The sequence below is a fragment of the Panthera onca genome, chromosome B4 (genome assembly GCF_046562875.1).
Source record: "Panthera onca isolate mPanOnc1 chromosome B4, mPanOnc1 haplotype 2, whole genome shotgun sequence".
NCBI lineage: Eukaryota > Metazoa > Chordata > Mammalia > Carnivora > Felidae > Panthera > Panthera onca.
The window spans coordinates 60,542,534-60,567,072 of record NC_138345.1 but is presented as its reverse complement, the minus strand read 5'-3'; the positions used below and the strand labels follow the sequence as shown (position 1 = coordinate 60,567,072).

The following is a 24,539-nucleotide window of genomic DNA, read 5'->3' as shown; positions in this document are numbered from 1 at the left end:
AGTATGAACCTTGATCTTCAAGCCACACACCTTTTCTTTATCTTGCCTAAGCTAGTGAGAAGTAGAGCTGGTCCTGACATCCAGGCAGTACCAAAATTAGGGCTTCTAGCTCTCTGAAGTGGTCTCTGGGATGCCTTTGGAAGCCAGCTCCTTGCACAACACCAACGTGCAGAAATACAATCTGTATGTTTGTAGGTGTTTCAAAACATGATCATATGAGGACCAGTGGCCAGATGTTACCCAACATAAGAGACAATAAATGAGAAACAGGTTTAAATCTGGTCTAGAGTTATATGACATAAACAAAAACCATGGGAAAAAATGCTCAGAAAGTAAAGACTCACTAGAAATGGTACCAGAGGGTTCGGTTAGGTGACTCTAGGGTATGACAAGCAAACTGATAATATCCTACTCATGAGACTAATGGAAACTAAACGCTAAGAAGTCAATTTTTAAATTAGAAGAGAGTTTTACCATGAGCCCACCATGAACACCACTGCCTCTGAGATTGGGGGCATATTCTGCCAAGTCCACGGAGCGCAGCCACTCCATCACACGATGGTTGGTCCACTGCTGAACCTCTGACGGGGTGATGCTATTCTATGAGAACAAACACCAAGAGCTTCAGTCATTGACGATGGGATTCCAAACATTAAAACTTCAAATTTTTTCTAAAAAGTCTGCTGCAAAGAGCAGTTACTTGATGTCCCACTCAGTGTTTACAGAAAGAGTGAAAAGTTATTTACTGGTCTGAATTTTAAGGCATCCATGTCATGGTTTCAAGCTTTTTTACAAACTAATAAAGCAGTGCTTTAGGGAAAGCGAGTCTTTTTTTTTTTTTTTTTTTTTTTTTTTTTTAGTTTATTTATTTATTTTGGGGGGAGCAAGGGCAGAGAGAGAGGGAGACAGAGAGGGAGAGAGAGTACCAGGGAGGCTCCATGCTATCAGCACACAGCCCAACATGGGCCTCGAACTCCTGACCTGTGACATGATGACCTGAGCCGAAATCAAGAGTTGAAGAGTTGGACACCCAACCAACTGGGCCACTCAGGCGCCTCAAGAAAACCAAGTCTTTGTAGTGATATTTAACTCTGTGGCTTAAGGAAGCAGAAAAATACACCCAAGAAAAAGGAGGAAGGGTAATTAAACAATCTTTGTGTTTTAGTTACACAGGTGGAGCTGTCATGGGGGGAATGAAAGGAAGGTAGGAAAACAAGGCCCCAGAAGGTAATGAGGTTGGCTTGGAAGCTCTGTGGAAACCAAAAGCTTCTTCTGCAGACTCCACAAAGAAATGGGTGTTTGCTCTGCACACACACACACACACACACACACACACACACACACACACACACACACACAGTCTCATGCATGGAAAGTGCAGGCTGTATAATAAATCTGAACCCCAGGTGCTACCTCATCAGATGGCCGCCTCCGCAGACAGTTTGGTTCAAAGTTATTGATCCTCAGGACCTGGATAGCCCTTTTGATACTGAGATGGTGCAGCACACTCACAACCTTCAAAGACAGTAAGTCATCCTGCAAAAAAGAACAAAAAGAGGAACTCGCTGAGCTCTAAGGGTCTTCTCAGGGAAATCTCAGAAAACCTGAGCAAAAGTAGAAAAGCCCCCTAACCAAAATGCCTCCAGGGCTTGTCAGTGTTTTCAAACCTTTTATTTAGTAACAAAACCTTTTTTCCTGTTCCAAACAAAATCCTCTCCAGGACCCCATTAAAAAGAAAACAAAAAAAATTAATGTTCCAACAGAAGCCAACTTCTACCTGTTTCTCTCTCTTCCAGACATTCTGAGATAGGACCATGGGACCCCACAGCTCTGAAGAACATTTTTGAAAAGCACCTGCTGGGTCACTGCAACAAGTGATCCTCTTTGAAGTGATGTGTTAAGAGCACATGATGTTCACTGACGATCACAGCTTGGTTTTCTGAGCTAAGGCACATCACCGTTTTAGGGAAAACCAGAGGAATGTCTCTGCTATACTATTCCCCCAGCCTCAAAAAATCTCTAGTTCTGGATTATTATGCTTTAACTAGCAGACGCTGTGAATAATTTTGGAAACTTTATGCTGATCAATGCAAAGGTTTTGGTGAGAGTTAAAAAGAAGTTGTAAGTAGCCACATATAGCACCACCAGTTCCTTGAAAGGGTACCTTTTGCCAGTCTGTGGTTACTGGGAATGTTTCAAACATACCAATCACACCAAAACAAATTACTTCAGAAGGTGATGTGGAGGGCAGTGTCAAGATAAGCACCAGTCTACTTCCAAACACACCCAGAAAATAAAACAAGAATAACATCCATTTTAGGCACACCTTACTGATAGCATGCTTCTTGGGGGGGGGGGGGGGGGGGTTGGAAGGGGAGGCAGATCTATTACAGAAATAGTTTTTAAATAAAAATATTAGACAATCAGCTAAAATTCTTAAGGCTACTAACTGAGCAAACATTTTTTCCCTGAAAATTTTCTGGATAAATTTCTTAAAGGCAATGCCTTATGGTAAGTTAGAAAGGGCATTTCACATATTTTAATCTAAGAGTGAGACACCCATTCAAAACATCCCCAGGTGGGCTATTTTCAACTAATTAAAGTACCAGATTAAAAAAAATTTAAATGCATAATGATTGAAATGTAAATACAAGGCTAATTATTTTAGCTTAAGGGATTTTATTTTATTTTTTTTTAATGTTTATTTATTTTTGAGACAGAGAGAGACACAGCATGAACGGGGGAGGGTCAGAGAGAGGGAGACACAGAATCTGAAACAGGCTCCAGGCTCTGAGCTGTCAGCACAGAGCCCGACGCGGGGCCCGAACTCACGGACCGCGAGATCATGACCTGAGCCGAAGTCGGCCGCTCAACCAACTGAGCCACCCAGGCGCCCCAGCTTAAGGGATTTTAAAAGTAGGGGCTATTTTCTTTTAAATCAAACCAGACTTTTTTTAGATTTAAAAAGAGCTTTCATTTTTAAGTAATTTTAGATTTACCGAAGAGTTATCAAAGCAGAGCAAAGTCCCATATACCCTTCGTTCAGCTTCCCCTTACGTTAACAACTTATATAACCATGACATAGTCATCAAAACGAAGGAGTTAACATAGATTATAAAAAATGGTAACTAAACTGCAGACTTCATTCAGATTTCACCAGTTTTTCCACTACGTCCTTTCTCCGTTCCAGGATCCAACCCAGGGTACCACATTAAAAACAGATTTTTTGTAACTTAGAACTCCTGGGGTCAAATTTTCTAAGATAATATATTCTTTTATAGCCACAAAAGTTATATACACTTCCTTTGTGATTTTAAGCCTGAATCTGCTCGCATTCCTGCAGGAATAAACCTATACCTAGACGGGCAGGCAAGAATTTACTAAATTTGTTTTAGGCTGAGCATTAAGAGCAGGAATCTGGAAAAAGCTTAGGTTCAAATGCTCTGTGACTTTCTACCACTTTCTAGCTGTGGAAAGCTCGCTAAGTTACTCAATTTCTCAGTTCTTTCACTCCCTCGTCTAAAAACTGGGGACAAGAAGAGTGCTAACTCAAGTTCTGCTGAGACTTGAGTATTAATATGAGTATAGTGCTTGCAAGAGAGTGCCTGGAACACAGTAAATGTTCAATGTACCACATGTTGGGTGTTATTTCAAGCAGGTATACGTTACGTGCCCACCAAGGTACGGACTTGGGTTCAATGACACAGAAGAAAACAAAGCCCATCAGATGAACCTCAAATTTGATCCTGAAAAAATTGGTGTTTGAAAATTTCAACTTATTTAAAGAAGATACTATGGTAGATGGTTCCAGAGCCCAGCTGACAAAAGGCCCTTTAAATAAAAGCATCTAACGTAATAGTACACTAATAGTCCTATGGAATCTAGAATAGGTTCTCCTGGAATCTGTCTCTCCCCACTGTTGTAAAGTAGGGACAAGTCCTTCCACCTCTTGGATGGAAGGCTAAAAATAAGAAACAATAATGAAGGAATCAGAGGTGGTCTACCTCACCCTACTTCTTCTTTATCCTGTAACTCCTGCCCTAGTCAAATGGAGCTGAAGTGGGAAAGGAAGCAAGTTTCAGGTAATAGTCTCAAAAGTGGAAGGGAGGAGAGAAGACAAGCCTCTGTAGATGTCAGGTCAGAAGGACGGTCTCTTCTGAGTGGATACTGCATATAGGAATGTGTAACTCAGAAATTGCCAGGGCTTCAAAACTCTACATTCTAGTTTTTAAACATCTTTATTACATATAATTCACATACTAGAACATTTATGCAAAGTGTGCACCTCAATTGTACATTGTTGAATATATATAAAATCAACTTTCTGGACAGCTTAGTTATTTTTTTAAAGTTTATTTATTTATTTTGAGAGAGAGAGAGAGAGAGAGAGAGAGAGAGAGAGAGGATATAGAGAATACCAAGCAGGCTCTGTGTTGTCAGCACAGAGCCCAACATGGTGCTTGATCTCACAAACCGTGAGATCATGACCTGAGCAGAAATCCAGAGTTGGACACTTAACTGACTGAGCCACCCAGGTTCCCCATGGACAGCTTAGTTTAGATTAGGTTTCACATAGCTTAAATCAGAGTTTCAAATTTCCCAGTGGTGTTGCAATCATCAAATCCTACAACTTCAACTTAACAGAAAATATTACTGCTCTTCTTAAGTTAAGGCAACACCTTCAAATCCTGGTGGAATCATTTTGAAAACAATGTATTTTACTCACTCTATTTCTGTGTTTCTCAGAGAAAAACAATTTTACCTCTCCCCACCTCCAAAAAAAACCTGGGAGTAAATCACTTACAACAGTCATGTAATGGAGCATTCGACCATCTACTCGTCCTTCGTCAAACTGCGTCTTGTACTGGGGGAGACCAATATCATCCAACCATCCTAAAGGAGAGAAATCAGTGTTGTTAGTGAGGCACAGAACACCTGTACTTATGATTAAAAAGAAAAAGCAGCTTTACTTTTTCATTCATTCGTTTGTTCATTCATTCATTCATTCATTCATTCATTCATAAATGAAAGAACCCTCTTACGAGTGACCCAGTTGAAATCCAGCTTTCCGTGATTGGTTTCTTCTTCGGATCCCAGGGCTTGCAGTGCCAGCTGGAGTTTCTTTCGATGAAGTGAATGCTTAATTCCAAGTTCCTGAAATAATAAACAGAAACACCAGCTTTACAATTCTGTCAATATGGGCTGGATACCACTGGCAAAAAATGCAAATTCTCCCCAAGGGAAGCTAGTGTTAAAGAGTCAACAATCACATTAAATCAGTGTACTAACTCAGGCTAGTGAGATGTTGCTGAACAAAAGCCCTCTGGAAAGCCAAGACCACTGCAATTAGTTTAGTGGCAGGCTATACTCTCTACTAGGCTCCTTCCTTCGTAAGACTGGGATTATAGCACACAAAAGAAAAATTCTACTGTTTTTGTACTAAATGTTAAATAATCAGGAAGAAATGTTAAATAATTAGACATAAGATGTAAGGCTCCTTTTCTTTCCCCCTTAATGTAAAGCTGAATTGCATACGTTACATTGAGAAGTGGGGCCCATGCTAAGCCACAGAATGATTTTGAGAAATATGAGCTTAAGGTTTATTATTATGTCTATACAACTATTTCTCGTTAAAATGCCCAGTGGCTTACATTAAAACAGTGGCTTACATGTTTCATAAGGAACCATTAAGACCAGGTACTTCTTGTTAAGTCCATGAAATAAAGAAAAAAAAAAGAGTGTGAAGCAGAAAACATAAATGTTTTCAAGAGTACTGACTGGCTCCACCCACTCCCCTTTCTAGAAATCCTACATTCATAGTCTCTTTCTCAGTATCCATTGTCTAAACAAACAGAGAAGTAGTCACCTTCTCTAGATCTTGTTGAGAAGCCTGCAAAAGTGTTTGGCCAGATGCAATCCAATGCTTTCCAGAATTCAGGTAGGACCCCAAGCCTTGTTCCACAAGCCAATTGCAAACTTGTTCCTTGGTCCATTTGGCAAATGGCATGTCCAAGTCACTGTAGGAAAAGGAACAACTGCATGAAAAACAATTCAGAGGCCAACCTGTGACTTATCATCAAGACTGAACAACTATATATCAAATTGACATGGGAATTCCCTGGTGGTACCCATTTGACCATGGAAAGTTTCAGGACATATTTGGAGGAGGAAATGGCACTGGAGTTAAAAGTTACCTCATAAGACCATGGTTTTTATTTCAAATGTAACTACAAAAGATTCAATATGATTGTGTAAGAACACGTCATATGGAAGAAAACCAAGTTGAAAGAACAAGTCAAGTCACTGTGCTAGTTTCAATCAATGTTGCTTGAAGACTGAATTCCAAAACAGAAAACACTAGGTTAGACTGAAAGAAATCAAGTCTAACTTGAATTAACTTTAGCTGAATTATGGTTTCTCTCCAGGTGGTAACCAATGGGAAGAGAGCAATATGCCATCACTGAGTATAGAAAAATGTAAACAACGACAAAAGAAAAATGTAATCAAAGCAAAGTTCTGGGTTTTTTGGTTTTTTACTTTGACACATAGTGTGTTCCTCTTTGAAAAAAAAATGTGTAAATAAACAAGGCTTTTTTTTTTCTTTTAAAGCACAAGGAAGTCCTCTACTGTGTACAAAGAGAACATATGGCAAACGAGACTCCAGTGTTTGAAGAAAGCCAGAGTTTCCTCCTTGATGAAACTTGTGTCCAGTCTTCTGCGTGAGTGGGAGGGACCATGTTTAAAGGGTTTCTAGCCCATTATCACATTCAAAAGATTTAGTATCAATGATTTGTACTAGATGTTTGCCAACCCCACCCTCTTTATTCTTAGTAGGTCAGTGTAGTAATCTCAAACCGGCCCTAAATTGGGATAAGAGTGAAGGAAAAGTTCACAGAGTCTTAACAGAGAAAACATCACAAGGTCCTGATAAATTTAGTAATTCTGATAGAATTTACATCTTTAGGTGCTTTCACAGAATCCACTAGTCATTAATGTTGCTTGAACAGTTACCATTTGCCGGATACTTAATGCATATAAACTCAATTGCCTTTTGGGGAATGTACTAATTAACACCATGGAAACAAGGGCACAGAGCATGGAAGTAGTTGCTCAAGGTGACCCAGGAAGTGGTAAGGAAGTGGTATAGTGGTATAGGAAGTGGTAAGGCCAGAAACCAGATCCAAACAGTCTGTGTTTGGATGTTATCCCACTATGCTATCCCATCTGTCCAGAGTTGTGCTTTAGAGTACTTACAGTAATTATTTTCTCTGTCAAATTTAAGTCCAAAAATCATTCCAACCGAGACGTTGCTGACACTTTAGCTCTGGTCCCTCCCCTAGTTCACAGAGCCCCCCATCTTCTGCATGATTTTCACCAACCAATGCCAAATGGCACTGCCCTATAAAGATGATGGACCCTTTCGCTAGGCACAACAGTAAGCAATGGATTCCACCATCCAACCCAGGGATAATACTAACATCGCAGGTGTTCACGGCCATGACACTTACATAAACATGTAAAAAGTTCATTCATTCGGCTGTTCTCACCTGTTAGACTGTCCCAAATCTCGAGACCAACCCAGTCGCGGCCCTGCGGTTGCCCTTGTTCCTCCTCTTTTGAATTCAGGCTCAGACATGTCATCTGGATTGAATGTAGTTGACTGACTTCTCCTAAGTCTGAACAGAAGACACAATACCACGTTGCCTTGTATGAGACCTGAAGAGACCTTAGACTTTAATCAGAACATTGCTTATGTATGGTCGGAACAGATACTTGGATTTCAACGTTAACTGAGACGCAATGAGTTAATGAATTCCAGATCACAATCTTCCTTCCATAAAGGGAACACAAAAGACTTAAAGTTTCACACTTCTTTCCCGCCAATTTTCCATTTACTCCTACATTTGAGCAACATATAATACAAAGCCCACTCCACTTGTGTGCTCTGTTACTTACTTTCCAAAGAGTTTCATGATACCTCTGGATTTCTTTTTGGAATCTGGCGACGGCGGAGATATCTGGAAGGGACTACTTCCCGGCGCATCTTTTGGCCGGGAAGATACACCAGCAAGATCTAGGTGCTCAGCTGTCTCCTTCTCTGTTTCAGCTATTCCAAGAACAGAATACAAACTCAATGAGCTTTAAGTATGGAATGAATGTGACTAAATGTTATTAACCTTTTTTGGTTTTAGCAATTGCTATACATTCTTCTTCTGTTGTTCTTTCATCGGTGATTTACAAATAGCACCCTACAAATACTAAAAATGGAACACAGATGTATGTTTTGCTCTGTTGGCTGTTCTGCATAAATTAACAGTATGTAGAATATTTTGTATGATATTGTGTATAGATTAACTTACAACTGATAGCCTCTTTGAGATTCAAAGGTATGAGAGGATAGTAATAATCTTTCCTCGAGTGATTGAATTAATAATGAAATCATTCTCCATCTTCGCAAAGCACTTGGTACTGTGGACTCCCTCCTACATTCTTCAACATCACCATCTCCTTCACCTTCTTGTTACGACACTCTCCCAAATCTGCCATCTGATAGTTTCTTCTTTGCTGTAGCACCTGTTTTCTCTACCTCTTTCACCCCAAGATTCTGCTCTACGTCCCCTCAGTAGGATCTCTAGACAAGCTCACCCACTCCACGCTCAGCACTAAATGATGGCTTCCCTCATATATAAGCTGCTGGTATCAAAACCTGTGGACCTAATCTCTCTCCCCAGGCTCAGTATATGAACATCTATGGATACTCCCAATTTGGTGTGCCAGGGACATCTTGAACTCAACAAACCACGCAATTTTCCTGAGTTTTCTCTTAAATTTGCTTTTTAAATATTTCCTTAATACTAATTAATATTCTCCCTCTTACTCCAGTTCAAACTCTTTGTCATAGTGTTTTCACTCCCTCCTCTCCTTTGCCATTTACATTAAATCTGTTACCAATTTCCATCAATTCTTTTTGCAAGAGATGTATTCCTATTTATCTCTTGTTATGTGCTGAGAAAAGAATGAACTGGTAGGCATAAATTTTTCTTTAGATATAAAATCAGTGCCTGTTGATTCTGCCTTGAAAGAATAACATCCAAATTTGCTACTCCTCAGTTTCTGAGCATTAACTAGCTTAATTCATTCAGCTGTCCCTTCATGCATGATTCCACACTAGCAAACACAAGGGGTACTGTTTCCTCAATGTGAGACTGTATGCTTTTTCAAGAAAGTAAAAATTGTACACAAATCACAGGAACGATGTTTCAGCAAGATAAAAAGTTGCAGAGATTGACTTTTCTATGAAGCACAGCTGTGATTATAGGTTATAATAAGCAGTACTCGGCTCTTAGCATTGACAATTTATTTCTTCTGAGAAAGATGCAAAAAAATTTGAAAATAGTTGTCTGGATTTTATCCCATGTTTATCCTAGAAATGTAAGACTACAAAGAGAGAGGTTACCTTTACTGACCCACATGAAGAGGCATGTGGGTACCTACGCAAGATAATAAAACCAAAATCCAAAGGAGCCTTTGAAACCCTAAAGCCATCATGGGTACTGGCATGCCTGAAAATGTTGCCTAACTCACCCTCATTTAAGAAGCATCCTATTCTTATTTTTTGTCTTGAGGATGCTTTTTCCCTACTGAGCCTCCCCTCTCCTTAAATCACTTTGGGGGTGACTCCTCGGATATCACATAGAGCTCCTTTGGGTGTCACTAAACGTCACCTCCATCTTCAAAGCAATCAATGTCGGAATGATGTCCCCCGAATGAAGTAAGTCTGAGATGACCATTTTCAACATCTTCTACAGACTTCTCTATTTGGTTGAAAACATTTCTCTCTGGGGATAACGTAAACATGGAGAAGAAGGTACTGCTGGGACCTGGGAGTTAGTGTGAGACAGTGTGCACTCGAAGGGTGAAAAGGCTGGAATTTATGATGCAGGATAGTCCTGCCCTGGTCTCCGAGGGGTGCTGTGTGCACTTCCAGGTCCCCCCAGAGCCCCTCGCGAGGTGTCATTAGCATGGGTTAAAACAGCATTTAGGCTTGGAAGCATAGGCTCTACAGAGAGTCCTAATTTTCAGCAGGAGGTGGAAGGAACTCTCTGGAGTAAAGGACTACATTTCCTGATTGCTGCCAGCTCACTTTCTAGAGATCACAGATGCCCAGGGCAAGGATTAGCTCAGTTTGGAGGACAGCACTGGCAAAGGCTGGCATGCAGGGGTACGATACCTAAGGTGGGTGCACTGGCACTTCGTTTACGATCTTCAGATATCCCAACAACGCACACAATCACACGCAGCCCAATGGAGAGAACACAGGAGAATGGCAAAATGAAACACGGATCAAACTCCTACTCACAAAATACACACAGTGGGAGGAAAGGCAAGCACCACACTGTGCTTCCAACGTTGCAGACTCCATTAGCAGTTTCAATATGGGGTTAATCTACCCACTTTCAAAACAGATGAGAAGCTGTTTACAATGAAGTCAGAGGGCATCAGGGTTTTTGGTCTTTCCTCTACGTTTATGCTCCAACAAGGAGAGCAGGGTGAGAGCCTACCCAGAACTATCTTTACCACTGAATTCAACCGATGGAAGCCTTTTTTTTTTTTTTCCCTAACTTTTCCCCCAAGTCATTCACCTTCATTTCTGAGAAAGAGAAAAACACACAAATAGATGAACAAGGGAAGAGATCGATCTTTTCCTCATTCTGAAAGAATTAAAGCAAAGGCATTTTGGCCACACATACCCAAGTTGGGGGCACTTGCTGTCCTCTTGTTACTTTTTATTTTAAAAAAGCCACGCCCAAAGGAAGATCTGGCTTTTCGAGTGCCAAAGGGGTTGTCATCCATGGAGGCCTCATGTCCTGGAGCTTTTGGAGGGAGGCTTCCAAACGGGCTGCTTTCTGCTGGAGTTTTATCCTGAGAGAGAAGCAATAATAAATGTAACACAGCACTAACTTGCATAATTATTAGCACATGCCGGGTGCAACACCTGATATGTTACATATTTGACTTTATTTTGAAAAATGATGGAACTAACAGATTGATTACAAATATTATAAGTTTAAAAGGTCAATGCTGAAAGCTACTTAAGAAAACAACAGCTATGGCAGCAACAAAAACATGGTCATCACTCACGTGCTTAGGACTTGAAATATTTAAGGTATAGAAATCCTAAAATTTGGGGGCGCCTAAGTGGCTCAGTCAGTTGAGTGTCTGACTTTGGCTTAGATCATGACCTCACAGTTCGTGAGTTCAAGCCTCTGTGCTAACCGCATGGAGCCTGGAGCCTGCTTCGAGTTCTGTGTCTCCCTCTCTCTCTGCCCTTTCCTGCTCGCGCATGCATGCTCTCTCTCCCTCTCTCCCAAAAATGAATAAACATTTTAAAAAATTTAAAAAAAAGCCAACACTGTAAAAAAAATTCTCAATTTTTATTTGCCTCATTCCCCTCAAGGACATGGAAATAAGATATTACATAACCAGAACACCAGTAGGTTTCTTATTTTTCTAACAATTATGACACATATTTGGCTATAACACAGTTCAGTCTTTGTAATATAACTGCATCAGTAGAAGCCCAATATAATATAATCACTCTACAAAGCAGGCATTAACCCCACTTCTACACCAGCAGTATAAAGAGATTCTACTCTAGTTATTTTAAATATTCTTCTCAAAGAATTAATAATAAAATGAAGACACAGTGACTGTTAAATATTAAAAAAAACTTTTTTTAATGTTTATTTCTGAGAGAGAGAGAGAGAGAGAGAGAGAGAGAGAGAGAGAGAGTGGGGGAGGGGCAGAGAGAGAGGGAGACACAGAATCTGAAACAGCCTCCAGGCTCTGAGCTGTCAGCAGAGCCTCATGCGGGGCTCGAACTCACAAACCGTGAGATCATGACCTGAGCTGAAGTCGGTCGCTCAACCGACTGAGCCACCCAGGTGCCCCTCTTCTCAAAGAATTAATAATAAAATGAAGACACCATCAGTGACTGTTAAATATTTTTTTTAAGTGGTGTTCTGGAATATATTCATATCTTGCCTGCAAGTTACCAAACACAGATGACTAATTTTCAAAGACTATGCAGATATACTTAACATCAAAACTAAACTTGCTATAATTAAATTTTTCTTCCTTGATTTAGAAGCCACTTGGGCTGTCCACAATATTTCAAGGTATTTATGAAGAAGTGTAATTAAGTTATACTTGTATTATTTTTTTAATTTATTTTGAGAGAGAGTTCATGTGAATGGGGCAGACGGAGAGAGAGAAACAGAGACAGTGTGAGTGGGGGAGGGGCAGAGAGAGAATCTCAAGCAGGTTCCATGTTGTCAGTGCAGAGCCTGACATGGGGCTTGATCCCAGGAACTGTGAGATCATGACCTGAGCTGAAACTAAGAGTCAGATACTTAACCAACTGAGCCTGCTTAGTAATTTAACTATTTAAAAAAAAAAAAAAAATTTTTTTCCCATTTATTTTTGAGAGAGAGAGAGACAGAACACGAGTGGGGGAGGGGCATAGAGAGAAGGAGACACAGAATCCGAAGGAGGCTCCAGGCTCCGAGCTGACAGAACAGAGACCGACACGGGGCTCAAACTCACAAACTGTGAGATCATGACCTGAGCCAAAGTCGGACGCTTAACTGACTGAGCCACCCAAGCGCCCTATAATCTAACTATTAAGTTATACTTTAAGTACTGTTTATTTTTGGGGCACCTGGGTGGCTCAGTCAGTCAAGCATCTGACTCTCAGTTTTGGCTCACATCATGATCTCACGGTTTTGTGAGTTTAAGCCCCACATTTGGCTCTGTGCTGACAGTGCGGAGCCTGCTTGGGATCCCCTCTCTCCCTCTCCCTCCCTTCCTCTCTCGCTCTCGCTCTCGCTCTCTCTCCCTCCCTCCCTCCCTCCTCCCTCCCTCCCCTACTCACGCTGTCTTTCAAAATAAATAAACTTAAAAATTTTTAAATAAAAAAATTACTGTTTATTTTTGAGCTTTCTGGTTATTTGAATTTGCAGTTACAGAAATATGATCTATTATATTGTTGTAGTATTATCCAAACAAGGATGCTTTTGTTTGCATGTTTCCATTTCTCTAAAATCTCTTGCCCTCTGTTTCTTTTATTGCAGAGGTGGAGAAAGGGGAGAGGGGACACAGGCTTTAAGGTGGTGATTTTATTCTACATATCTACTGCTCATCGTAACTACAAGTTTGTAGGTGCTACAATTCAGTGATTCTGTTATCTGTGTCATTACTGATGTCAAAATCACTTAATAATTTATTGAACTGGAAAGACAAAAAGGACAGAGAATGACTGTAATCACAGCTGTAGAGACTGTCTGTGCCTCATCAATGATACCTACAGTATGGCTCAAGGCATTAAGAGCCAACAGTCAAGAGAGTGCACTTGGAAGTAGCCTCTCTACCCTTTACAAAGTTGATGATTAAAAATCAGAGGAAAGAAGAACCAGAGCCTCTGTTGATAATGTCTTTAAAAAACAAAAAACAAAAACCAAACCAACAAAAAAAACCCCACCAAAATGTTTGCTGTAAACAGACAGTGGCTATAGTAAATGAATGGCTGGTCTAAGACTGGTGATCTAAGAAGGACTTTTTGTGAGGTCTAAGGAAGTCAAAGTATGACCATTAAGAACATCAACAGCCTGATTTGAGTGTTTGGGGTTTTTTGGTTTGTTTTTTTACAACAGTTTATTGAGGTGAAATATAAAAAGTAACTACTCTGAATCGAACAGTTCGATGGCATTTAGTACAATCACAGTGTTGTGTAACCATTATCCACCTAGTTCCACAGCATTTCCATCATTCTCAATAAAACCCCTTACCCATTAAGCAGCTTCCCTTCCTCTCTCTCCATCTCTGGCAACCACCAATCTGTGCTCTGTCTCTATGGGTTTATCTATTCTGGATATTTCACATAAGTGGAATCATTTCATGTGTGATCTTTTGTGTCTGGCTTCTTTCATTTAACATGTTTTAGAGATTCTAAGTTTTGGTTTTTTGGAGGCATTTAAGCAATCACAGGTATTAGAAGTCTCAAACATATTTGTATTATAATCTAGACATAAAAATTACCTCTGAAGGCTTCTGGACAGACTCTGTATCCTGTTCAAAACAACAACAGTATTTTAAGGTTGTTACAGTCCCTTATATGTTGAGAATGTGTCACATACAATTCCATAAATTAAATTTACATCTACTTCAAAGCTATACAATTTCAGTTTCATTTATTTTCAGTAATGGTTTATTAAAGTCTTCATTTTTTTGTTTTATATACTACTTTCAATCCTTCATATTCATATTTCTTAATATTCACCATTAATAGTGATATCTAATAATTTTTCATTAGAGAAACTACAAGCTCTTCTTAAAAGAGTTTTATCTGCAAAATGGAAAATATGAAGAACCCTGAAGATTTTCTTCTCAGGGTAACCAAGAGAAAAAAAACAACAACAACAAACAAACAGAACCAACCCCATCTGATGACTCTTTCTTCAGATTGCCCAGGCTGCTGGACTTTTGCAGACTCGAAGTTCTAAAAATAACAATAATAGTAATAAGGATTGATAATAAGTGCCTCTGGTGCCACTGTTTCTAAGTAGAATATCTTGGAAAGAAACTAAAATTGTGTGTGGGTTGAATCCTGGTAATAAAAGAAACTCTGGATTCAGGCAGTCACTTATGTGCTTAACTAAATTATAACATTTCGTTCTTTTAAAAGCGAGGTGGTTAACTGTCCTGCCAATAACTCTAAATGTCCTGCACATGGTAGGATAGCTGGAAAAACATGTAGGACTATCCCTGTGATGTCAATATTTGAAAGTGAAACAGTGTTTTCCATGGACTAGTGGTACATCCTTTACCTGTATACATTTACACCAGAAACTTTTAAAATACTCACATACTATTTATATATAATCCTTGTAATTAAAACAAAGGACCAAAGCATTACAATTCAGTTCACAAAGGAATCAATTTTCTGAATCTGACAAAGCACTTCATTTTATAGTTATGATCAAGGCATAATAGAAAAATCCCCATTGCTGCCCACAGTAATTTATTTGCTATCCTAGTAAAGGCAAAGTGACCCTGTAAACATCCAGAGACTTTCACATAAGTAGCATTCAATTATATTGAGCTGGTCTTGCTCAGATTTTGAAGGCAGGAATATGTGACCAGCTTAAAAAAGAGATAGAAAAAAGCAACATCTTTCCTCTAAGAGGCAAAATAATATAAACATACAAAGAACCTTTTAAAAGGCAATTCTCAGGGCACCTGGATGGCTCAGTCGGTTAAGCATCCGACTTCGGCTCAGGTCACGATCCTGTGGTTCATGGGTTCAAGCCCTGCGTCAGGCTTTGTGCTGACAGCTCAGAGCCTGGAGCCTGCTTCGGATTCTGTGTCTCCCTCTTTGTCTCTCTGCCCTCCCCTGCTCGTGCTCTCTCTCTCAAAAATAAAGACAAAAAAAAAAAATAAAAAAAATTGGGAGCACCTGGGTGGCTCAGTTGGTTAAGCATCTGACTTCAGCGCAGGTCATGATTTTGCGGTTCGTGGGTTTGAACCCCGCATCAGTCTCTGTGCTGACAGCTCAGAGCCTGGATCCTGCTTCAAATTCTGTGTCTCCCTCTCTCTCTGCCCCTCCCCCACTTGCACTCTGTCTCTCTCTCTCTCTCAAAAATAAATAAACATAAAAAAAATTAAAAGGCAATTCTCATATATTTACATGTAAGTAAGTTGCTAGAAGTGCTGACTACCATGGGAATGCAAGCTGGTGCAGCCACTCTGGAAAACAGTATGGAGGTTCTTCAAAAAACTAAAAATAGAACTACCCTATGATCCAGCAATTGCACTACTAGACATTTATCCAAGGGATACAGGTGTGCTGTTTCGAAGGGACACATGCACCCCCATGTTTATAGCAGCACTATCAACAATAGCCAAGGTATGGAAAGAGCCCAAATGTCCATCGATGGATGAATGGATAAAGATGTGGTATATATATACAATGGAGTATTACTCAGCAATCAAAAAGAATGAAATCTTGCCATTTGCAGCTACGTGGATGGAACTGGAGGGTATTATGCTAAGTGAAATTAGTCAGAGAAAGACAAAAATCATATGACTTCACTCATATGAGGATGTTAAGAGACAAAACAGATTCACATAAGGGAAGGGAAACAAAAATAATATAAAAACAGGGAGGGGGACAAAACAGAAGAGACTCATAAATATGGAGAACAAACTGAGGGTTACAGGAGGCACTGTCAGAGGGGGGATGGGCTAAGTGGGTAAGGGGCACTAAGGAATTTTCTCCTGAAATCATTGTTGCACTATATGCTAACTAATTTGGATGTAAATTAAAAAAAATTAAAAAGAAAATTAAAAAAAAAAAAAGAAAGAAAAAGAAGTGTTGACTACCAAATAAACAAAAGAACAAAATAAACAAAAGAAAAGATCTCATCTTTGAGTACTGCTCTGAACATATATTTTCCTAATTTAATCCAGACTTTTACTTGGATAAACACAGATGTTGGGTTGGTTTACTACACTGAAAGTGCGAAAAACCATTGTAGCCTTTCCAGCCATCACACCATCCTCTGTGACTCTTTTCTGCTAGAGTCAAACTGCAAGTCAGTGCAAACCTCAAATTCAAAGCACTGAACTTCACGTGAAAGCTGATGAAGGAAGGTTAAAGATGGGCAAAAACCTGGCATGAGATAATGGTCAACGAGCAAGTATTTCTTTGTTAACTTACAAACCTCACCTGCACCCTCATCCAACCACTACACCTGCATTAATGTATTCAGGCCTCAGAGTCATTTGCTTTTAATTTTGGTTATTGTTAGTGTAATAGAAGCTTCCTCTCTGCCAGGTCTCAAGTGACGTTTTTTTACATTCAATAATATGACTTACGAAAAACTATCAGAAGGCTGGGTTTCAACAGCAGCACCAAGGATTATTTTTCCATCACTAAAATGTAAAAAAAAAAAAAAAGGAAGTAAAAAAAAAGAATTTATGCACTGTAAGAGTAAAAGAGCATACATATTCTAAGTGAACACAATTGTCAAAAACAAAAAACTGTGCGAGGGAATATATTTCACTCTCTTTACAAATACTCCATTATATTTTCTTTTATTTGGTCTAATTGTAAGACTAAGTAATTGAGAATATGCTCCCTCAAAATTCTACTTGCTGATGGAGAAACTAGGGTATCCCTGTCCTGAATCCTTCCCAGCCATCCTACAGGCAGCCTCAGGCACATGACTGTCACTATGGACCTGGCAACACTTGTTGACGGCCACCTATGACCTAGACATAAAGCCCAAAGGCCCTAAAATCCCTCTCTAACCTGACCACCATACCTCCCCTGACTCCTCTCTTGTGACTCCTTGCTTCCACACCTTTTATTTCAATAATACAGAACTGATTTCAAGTCCCTTGGCCCATGCCTTCCTGTTTCTTGCCCCTGTGAAAAATTATGTTTGTAAATGAATGCAGCGCATCCTTGTCTTTGCTTGACCTATTCTGTTGAACATTTATATTGCAATGTCAGAACATAAATGACGTACTTCTCTTCAAACGAAGTCTCTGGTTGAGGCAATTTTGCTTTTTCGGAAATTTCCAAGCCCTTAGATGCTGGCAATAATGAAGGGACCGAAACTTGCAAGATACCGGTGTGGAACTGTAATGTAATTACAAAAAGGCCAAAAATCAATCCATCAAACAAAACATAAGTCACAAAAAAAAAAAGAAGTAAGACAATTACACGGTCTATCGATAAAATTTCATACACCTGGGTTCAGCACGTATTCTTATATTTATAAAACAGTCTCAGTATATAAACATCAATAAGTGTTCGTCAGAGAAAACCTTCTGGAGGAAGATCATCCGTGAACTTGGTTCTGAATAAAACATAATAAATACCATCAAGTAAGTTAATAGCCGATCCTGACAACTTGAAGTCCCAGTTAAAATCCTGGCTCTGGCACACTTGCCTAAGTGACCTTAGGTAAGTCACTTAACTAGGTGTCAGTTTTCTCCCCTGCAAAATGAGAATGGCAATGTCTACTGTACAGGGTTGTCATGATTTAAGATGAGATTTGGGTAAAGCACTTTGTAAACACACCTCTGTTCTCTCTCTCTCTCTCTCTGTCTCTCTCTCTCTCTCTCTCTTTTTTTTAATTTTAGAGAGGTTGGGGGAGAGGGCAGAGGGAGAGAGAGAACCTTAAGCAGGCTCCATGCTCAGTACCTGGAGCCTGACAAGGGGCTCCATCCCACGACCCTGGGATCGTGACCTAAGCCAAAATCAAGAGTCAGACGCTCAACTGCCTGAGTCACTCAGGCACCCCTGTTTTCACTTTAATTTCTACCACCAGTCTAACACAGAATGTTGTTCAAACTGGTTAATTTGTGGATACAATTAAAATGCTTTGCTTAATAACAATATTAGAGCCACAACAAAAATGCATGGCACATTTTCCCCAACAAATGCCTTATGTATCCTAGGGATGGAATCTACGAAAGAAATTTTATACTCTGGCTTTAAATAGTTTCTGACAACTGTAGAGTACTTAGGTTGTGAGCACGTCATAAACTAATAAACCAAACACTTAAAAACAACTCTGGTAAAGAAAAATAAACAAAATTCACCTCAGTGAATTCACTTTGCCAGTCAACCAATTAGTGACAGCGCTTCACTTCTGAAGTCAACCAGGCAGGTAGGGATTCACACCAGTGAACACACGTCTAGAGGCCAATCAGTCAACAGTCTCACCTTTGTAACCACACATTCACAGCTGATGTCAACTCACTCCAGCCTCTGCAAGGCCACCAGTCCCCGAGCTCCAAGCATCCCCCGAAACCCCACATACGATCAGCTGAAGAGATTGTCTTTGACCAACAAAGTTCCCTTTGTTAAATAAATAGGCAATAAATTTAGCTTTGTGGATTTTTGTTTCAGTTACTGAGTGGTGGTCTCCTCCCTTGACATTATAAACGGTTATAACATGTGAAGTCTGTTAAAATAACCCGATTGGGCCCAAACGGAGTGGCCTGTATTAAGCTCCATGTCAGCAAACCCAAACTTAGCTAAATTTCTATGCTCGGTGCAGAGAAGTCTCGGTGCCCAGAAAAGGCAGGCTTAGGTCAACCAATTAGCGCTTGCCTTCTCTACACAAGTTACCTGACCCTGCTCCAAGACTCCCCTTCGCTGCACATAAGGAAAGTAACCCTACTCGAACCAACCAGCAAATGCCTAGCATGACCCCCTGTTCCTCCTTCCTTCTGCCTAAAAAAGCCTTTCATTTTGTACAGATCCTTAGAGTTCCATTCCACTTGCTAAGGTGGATGTCGCTCGATTCATAAATTGATGAATAGAGCCAGTAAGAACTTTAAAATCCATTCGGTTGAATTTTGTTAACAGCAAGTCATATTTATTGTAAAATAGGAAATTATTTCACTATCTTTTTTTTTTTTTTTTAAGTTTGAATCTTTATGATTAGTTCCGGGCCACTTATTGAGCCATTACCCCTGTGGTACGAAGTTCACAGTAGCTCCTTGGGTTCCTAATCATGGGGATGTGGGTGGGAGGGATGGTTCCACTAACCAAGTGACCCATTTTCTTGATTTCATTTCAAACTTTAGGGCTTTAACTACAACCTCAAACTCTCCCTCCCAGCTTTCCTTTAACCAAGTCGCTAAACATGCTCAATCATCATCAAATCACTGTTTCCAAACTAAAAGTCTCATTAAAGTAGAATTCACGTAGCAAAGCGCGAACTCACTGGCAGCGAGATCATGACCTGAGCCGAAGTCGGATGTTCAACCAACTGAGCCACTCAGGCGCCCCTACAAGTTCCTTCTTATGGAAATGGAAAGATGCCTCAGAAGGAATAACCAAGAGCCCAGGGGACTGGGCTCTGTCAAAGAGCTGGCAATGTAGGCCTGGCTCAATTTTGGAATTGCTATGGACTAATGACACCTGTGTGTCTTCCACTTTCCCTCTTTTTTAAATGGGAATGCCTAGCAGTTGTTATGCCTATCCCACCACAGTATGACAAGTGTAGAGGGGACACATAGCTTGACCTTTAAGTTCCTGGTTCTTTAAATGGAATGAAGTGCTCCTCGAGAAGTTGTGCCCAAGAAGATGTGAGGAGCTTCACTTACATCTTGACCTCGTGTGGATGATGAGATTCTGGATGTTGATGCCTAACTGGAATGAGACCAAGAGGTCTCTGAAGAGAGGGTGAGTCTATTTTGCATGGGAGAGGGGTGTAAATTATCATAGTCAGAGAGTGGAGAGGCGGATTGTACTATTCAGATGTGGCTGCACCAGTATATGCCGCCCCACGTGTTCTTCTTATAATGTGCTGTCGTTACTTGTCCGTCAAGAGATAGGGTCTATGCTTCCCCTCTGTGAATGTGTGTGGACCTGTGACTACAGGAGAAGAGCTGCTACATGACTTCAGAGTTCTATCATAAAAAGTGACAGAAATTTGCCCGGTTCTCTTGGGATGCTCATCCTTAGGACCTAAACGCTACGCTATGAGAAAGCCAAGCAGTCACATGTCCAAGCAGGGCCTCAGCTGATGTCCCAGCCAAAAGGAGCCCCACCCATAAAGACATACAAATGGGCAGCCTTTGTGCCTTTCGAGCCGATGCCCAGTGGAGCGAAAATGAAATGTTCCTGCTGAGCCCTGCCCAAATCACAGATCCATCAGCAAAATAAGTGTTGTCATTCAGGCCACAATGTTTTGGGGTGGTTTGCAACAGATAATGGAAACAGGTTTTGGCACCAGTTGGATGTGAAAGAAAAGTAAATGAGTTCAAGACTGAGTATTCCTGTCCAGTTGCTTTTTCCAAGCCTAAAGAAGTCAAGGAAATTTTAGTCCATCATTTTTCAGAGGCACAATCAGAAGTGGCTAAAATCAACTTCTTTATATAATCAAACTTTAACCCCACTTCATTTATTCCTTACTTATTCTTTAATAAATAGATTGTCCTCTCCTATTTAGGATGACCTCATTCTCCCATGTTTTCCCTGAATTATTTAAATAATTTTGACATCACCCAAGGCATTTATTTATTAAAGAGAGAGGGGAAAAAACACACATTTCAAATGAAGTCCTATGAGACACAAAAATTGCCAAAACTCAGTCAGGAGTCAAACTGAGAAAAGATCCCATGTCTTTCATGTTGTCAACAGCATCTTAACCTTCGATGACACAATCTCTTCAATATGAAGAAAAAACTGAGACTCTGTAAATACCTCTTCTGGAACACTTGTGTTAAATGGGTCACGGCTGGGAGATTCCATTACTGGTGTAGGCGACAGACTTTTCTCCAGGTCACTAAAACCTTGTGCATCCAGCAAAGTGGAGATGGAACTGGATGTGAGCAGATCTTCAAAGTCGCTATCCTGGCCTAGAAAAAGACAAAACAAAAGGAGGACAACAGCAGCTTTTCATTTACATTTCACTTTTGGTGGAAGAATACCAACTGAATATAATTATTTTTTTCCTCATCTTCAAAAACCAAAGACTCGCCTTCTCCTGAAATCATTAGAAAAATAACATGGCATCTAGGAAACATCCCAAACTATGAGCACCTGCGGCTTGGGGGTGGTGTTAACAAAGGTATTAATTCATGGTAGTTTTAATAGATATAATCATGGACTCACCGCATTGAAATCAAAAGTTAATTTAGTCCAAAAATCCTCCCATAATTTTGTTTCAGATTTTAGGACTGTACAAATTTCAGTTCAGAAATAACCAAGCTGGAGAATACCAGTGGTATAACAAACTAATTCAGAATAGTAATACAGCCACCCAGTAAACAACTCAATCTTCATCACTACTGTGTTCTTGGAAAACAAGAAAACAAAAAACAACAACAACAACAAAAAATAGAAAGAAAAAAGGAAAAGAAAAAAAGATAGGCAATCTTTTGATTCCTTAAGAGGATCCCTGTATTTCATTTATTTTAAGGCAGAAAGAATAGCCTTAGGGACAAATTCAATCATATATCCAGGAAAGCAGCAACTTTAAGAATTTCTTTTACGTCTCCAGCGATGAAAAGGATTAAGTGCTGGGCAATAGTGCCAGATATTCTTTTCTAAAACCAAAGAATGTTGCTTAACACACTATTCTCTGAGTAATACAAAATGGCAAATCATATGCTCGTTTAAAGCTATTAACTAGACTCAGTTTCTTAATTTAGGTTTTATTAGATATTTATTCTAATTTTATTAAAATTTAGGTATTAATATTAGCATTTTCTAAGGGTTATCTAAATAAATATAATTCCTAGTGAGAAATCACTATTTATAAACTCTTCATTAGAACAGGACATAATTTTCAATGGTGGTTAAAAACTACCTCTTTTAGCTACATTTATATGCATTTACAAAGATGGAAAAAAAATACATGAAATTGACAAAAGTGATCATGCCAGTGCAATTACAAACAATTTTACCCCTTTTCCCTATTTTCTACATGTTTTATAAAATAATCTGTTTACATAAATTAATGTTTTCCCTTGATTTTTAAATATAGGAATTACAATGTTGAGATTCTATAAAATCAGACAGTTTTAAATGCTACAACTATGTAAAAATTAATCACTTGTGAATCTGCAATAGTGTCTAAAAAGAGACACTCTCTTGAAGGCACAGAAAATGCTGACTGACGAGAATCGCATGTAAGAACACTGATGAAGGTTCATTTGCTTGCTCGTTGGGATATTTACAAAGTCTTAACTCGTGCTAAGCCCTGTGAACAAAAAGATGAAAATCTTTTCTTCCACCCCCCCCCCCAACCAGAAATTTTGGTCTGATGTACGATTTTCTTTCCTTTTGACTCATCACAATTGAAATTCCAAAATCTGAGTGTTTCACGAGTACCCTCCAAAAGATTTATTACCGGTGCTTACTTTTAGAGCAAATAACCCCCACCTACATATTGTTAATGAACAAGAAAACTTTCAAAGTTCTTGACGTTTTTGTTTTAAATGACCCCCAGAGATTTTCCACATTGGAGGATGGCCAACTGGACCACGTGCAGATAAAATAACAATACATCAAAAGGGAGCACTATTTTTTTCAGTTTTTATTTTTGTTCTAGTTAACATACAGTGTTAACATTAGTTTCTGGTGTACAATATTGTAATGCAACACTTCCATACATGATCCTGTGCTCATCTCAACAAGTATACACCTTAATCACCATCAAAGCATGACTATTTTTACTTAGATGTCTCACGGGTTGTTTTTGTTTTTTAACTTAACACATTCAATGTTGAACACATTTCAGTGTTCCTCCACTAGGCTTCTCTATACTGGTAAATGGAATCATCATCCGCACAGTTGCTTTAGTCAGAAAGGTAAATCTTTGATTCTTTCCTCTTCTTCACTCTCAGCTGGTCCATCAAACCAATGTTGATTCTAACACCAAAATGTATTTCCTATCAGTACCTATCATAGCATTCCACTTGAATGCTGCAGGGGTCTTTTGATTGGCTTCTCTTCCCTCCCACACTGCTCCCTCCTCCCACTATGGTCCATTTGTTATGCAGATGCCACTGACGTGTTAAAAACCATCAGTGAATCCAATCCCTCTGGGCTCAAAGAGCTGAATGCCTCTCACTGCCTGGGCGACACTCAACTTCTATCAGCTCAGCTCATCTCATTCTCTCCCTGCTCAGTACCTTCCAGGCATACTCATCTTCTTTTACTTCTTAAACACACCAAGCTCTTTTCCCCCCTAACCTCCTGAACACACTGTTGTCCTCCCTCTCTCTGGAATGCTGTCCCCCTGACCAACCAAACAATCTACAGTATTCTCATTGGCCTACACACTCTTGCTGAGAACAGATGCCTAATAATAATGTTGAATGAACAAAGGAACTAATTTGGAATAATGGATAAGCTCCCCGAAAGAAAACAAGGCCAAATGTCAAAGTTCACAGCCACTTAAGATCAAGTAAAGTAGAAAAACCTAGAAAGCTACGCTACCTTTTTTACCTTGGGCCAGTACCACCGTATCTTGCATTTTCTTGTACCTGCTCAGGCACTGGCGAAGATCTTCTATTTTCCGATCCTATTAATAGAATCAATTATCATCTTTAATACTATTGATTTGAAACAGTAAAACTGACACAAAGAATAAGTAGACATGAATTATTTACATTATCCAAAGAAGACTTCTAGACTTTAGTAAAACTGGTAATATCTAGAATAGTTTTCCTACGTACATCAGAGATAGAGAAGAAGTACCTCTAAATTTAGAGATCCTATCCTTCAGCTGCCATCTTTAAAAAACAAAAACAAAACAAGGTAATAAGATACAAAACAAAAACAAACAAAAAAAAAAAAACAAGAATAAAATCAACTTTAATTATTCTCCTCTCCAACTTCTAGGTCAGATCTTGAAAGAAAGGTCTACACCTGCTGTCTTTATCAGCTGTCATCAGTCACCATCTGACTTTTTCCTTCACAAAACACTCAGCCAAAGTTGCTTCAA

The 24,539-nt window shown here is 39.5% G+C and overlaps 1 protein-coding gene across 15 annotated transcripts in view; it reads right to left on the bottom strand.

The window, feature by feature from the left end:
- PPFIBP1 (PPFIB scaffold protein 1) overlaps positions 1-24,539 on the bottom strand; it is a 171,795-nt gene that overhangs the window by 6,005 nt on the left and 141,251 nt on the right. For 7 of the 15 annotated variants that reach the window (XM_078449970.1, XM_078449971.1, XM_078449972.1 and 4 more), the window contains 15 exons: positions 24,032-24,116; positions 21,290-21,444; positions 17,592-17,704; positions 16,936-16,992; positions 14,497-14,557; positions 14,098-14,127; positions 10,752-10,923; positions 10,232-10,264; positions 7,957-8,107; positions 7,548-7,676; positions 5,867-6,017; positions 5,043-5,154; positions 4,805-4,893; positions 1,414-1,536; positions 475-600 (listed from right to left, as the gene is read on the bottom strand). In XM_078449970.1, coding sequence (XP_078306096.1) covers positions 475-600; positions 1,414-1,536; positions 4,805-4,893; positions 5,043-5,154; positions 5,867-6,017; positions 7,548-7,676; positions 7,957-8,107; positions 10,232-10,264; positions 10,752-10,923; positions 14,098-14,127; positions 14,497-14,557; positions 16,936-16,992; positions 17,592-17,704; positions 21,290-21,444; positions 24,032-24,116 — 1,587 coding nt within the window. The remainder of the gene's footprint in view (positions 1-474; positions 601-1,413; positions 1,537-4,804; positions 4,894-5,042; positions 5,155-5,866; positions 6,018-7,547; positions 7,677-7,956; positions 8,108-10,231; positions 10,265-10,751; positions 10,924-14,097; positions 14,128-14,496; positions 14,558-16,935; positions 16,993-17,591; positions 17,705-21,289; positions 21,445-24,031; positions 24,117-24,539) is intronic. The other 8 variants (XM_078449973.2, XM_081796131.1, XM_081796133.1 and 5 more) reach the window with 3 other exon arrangements.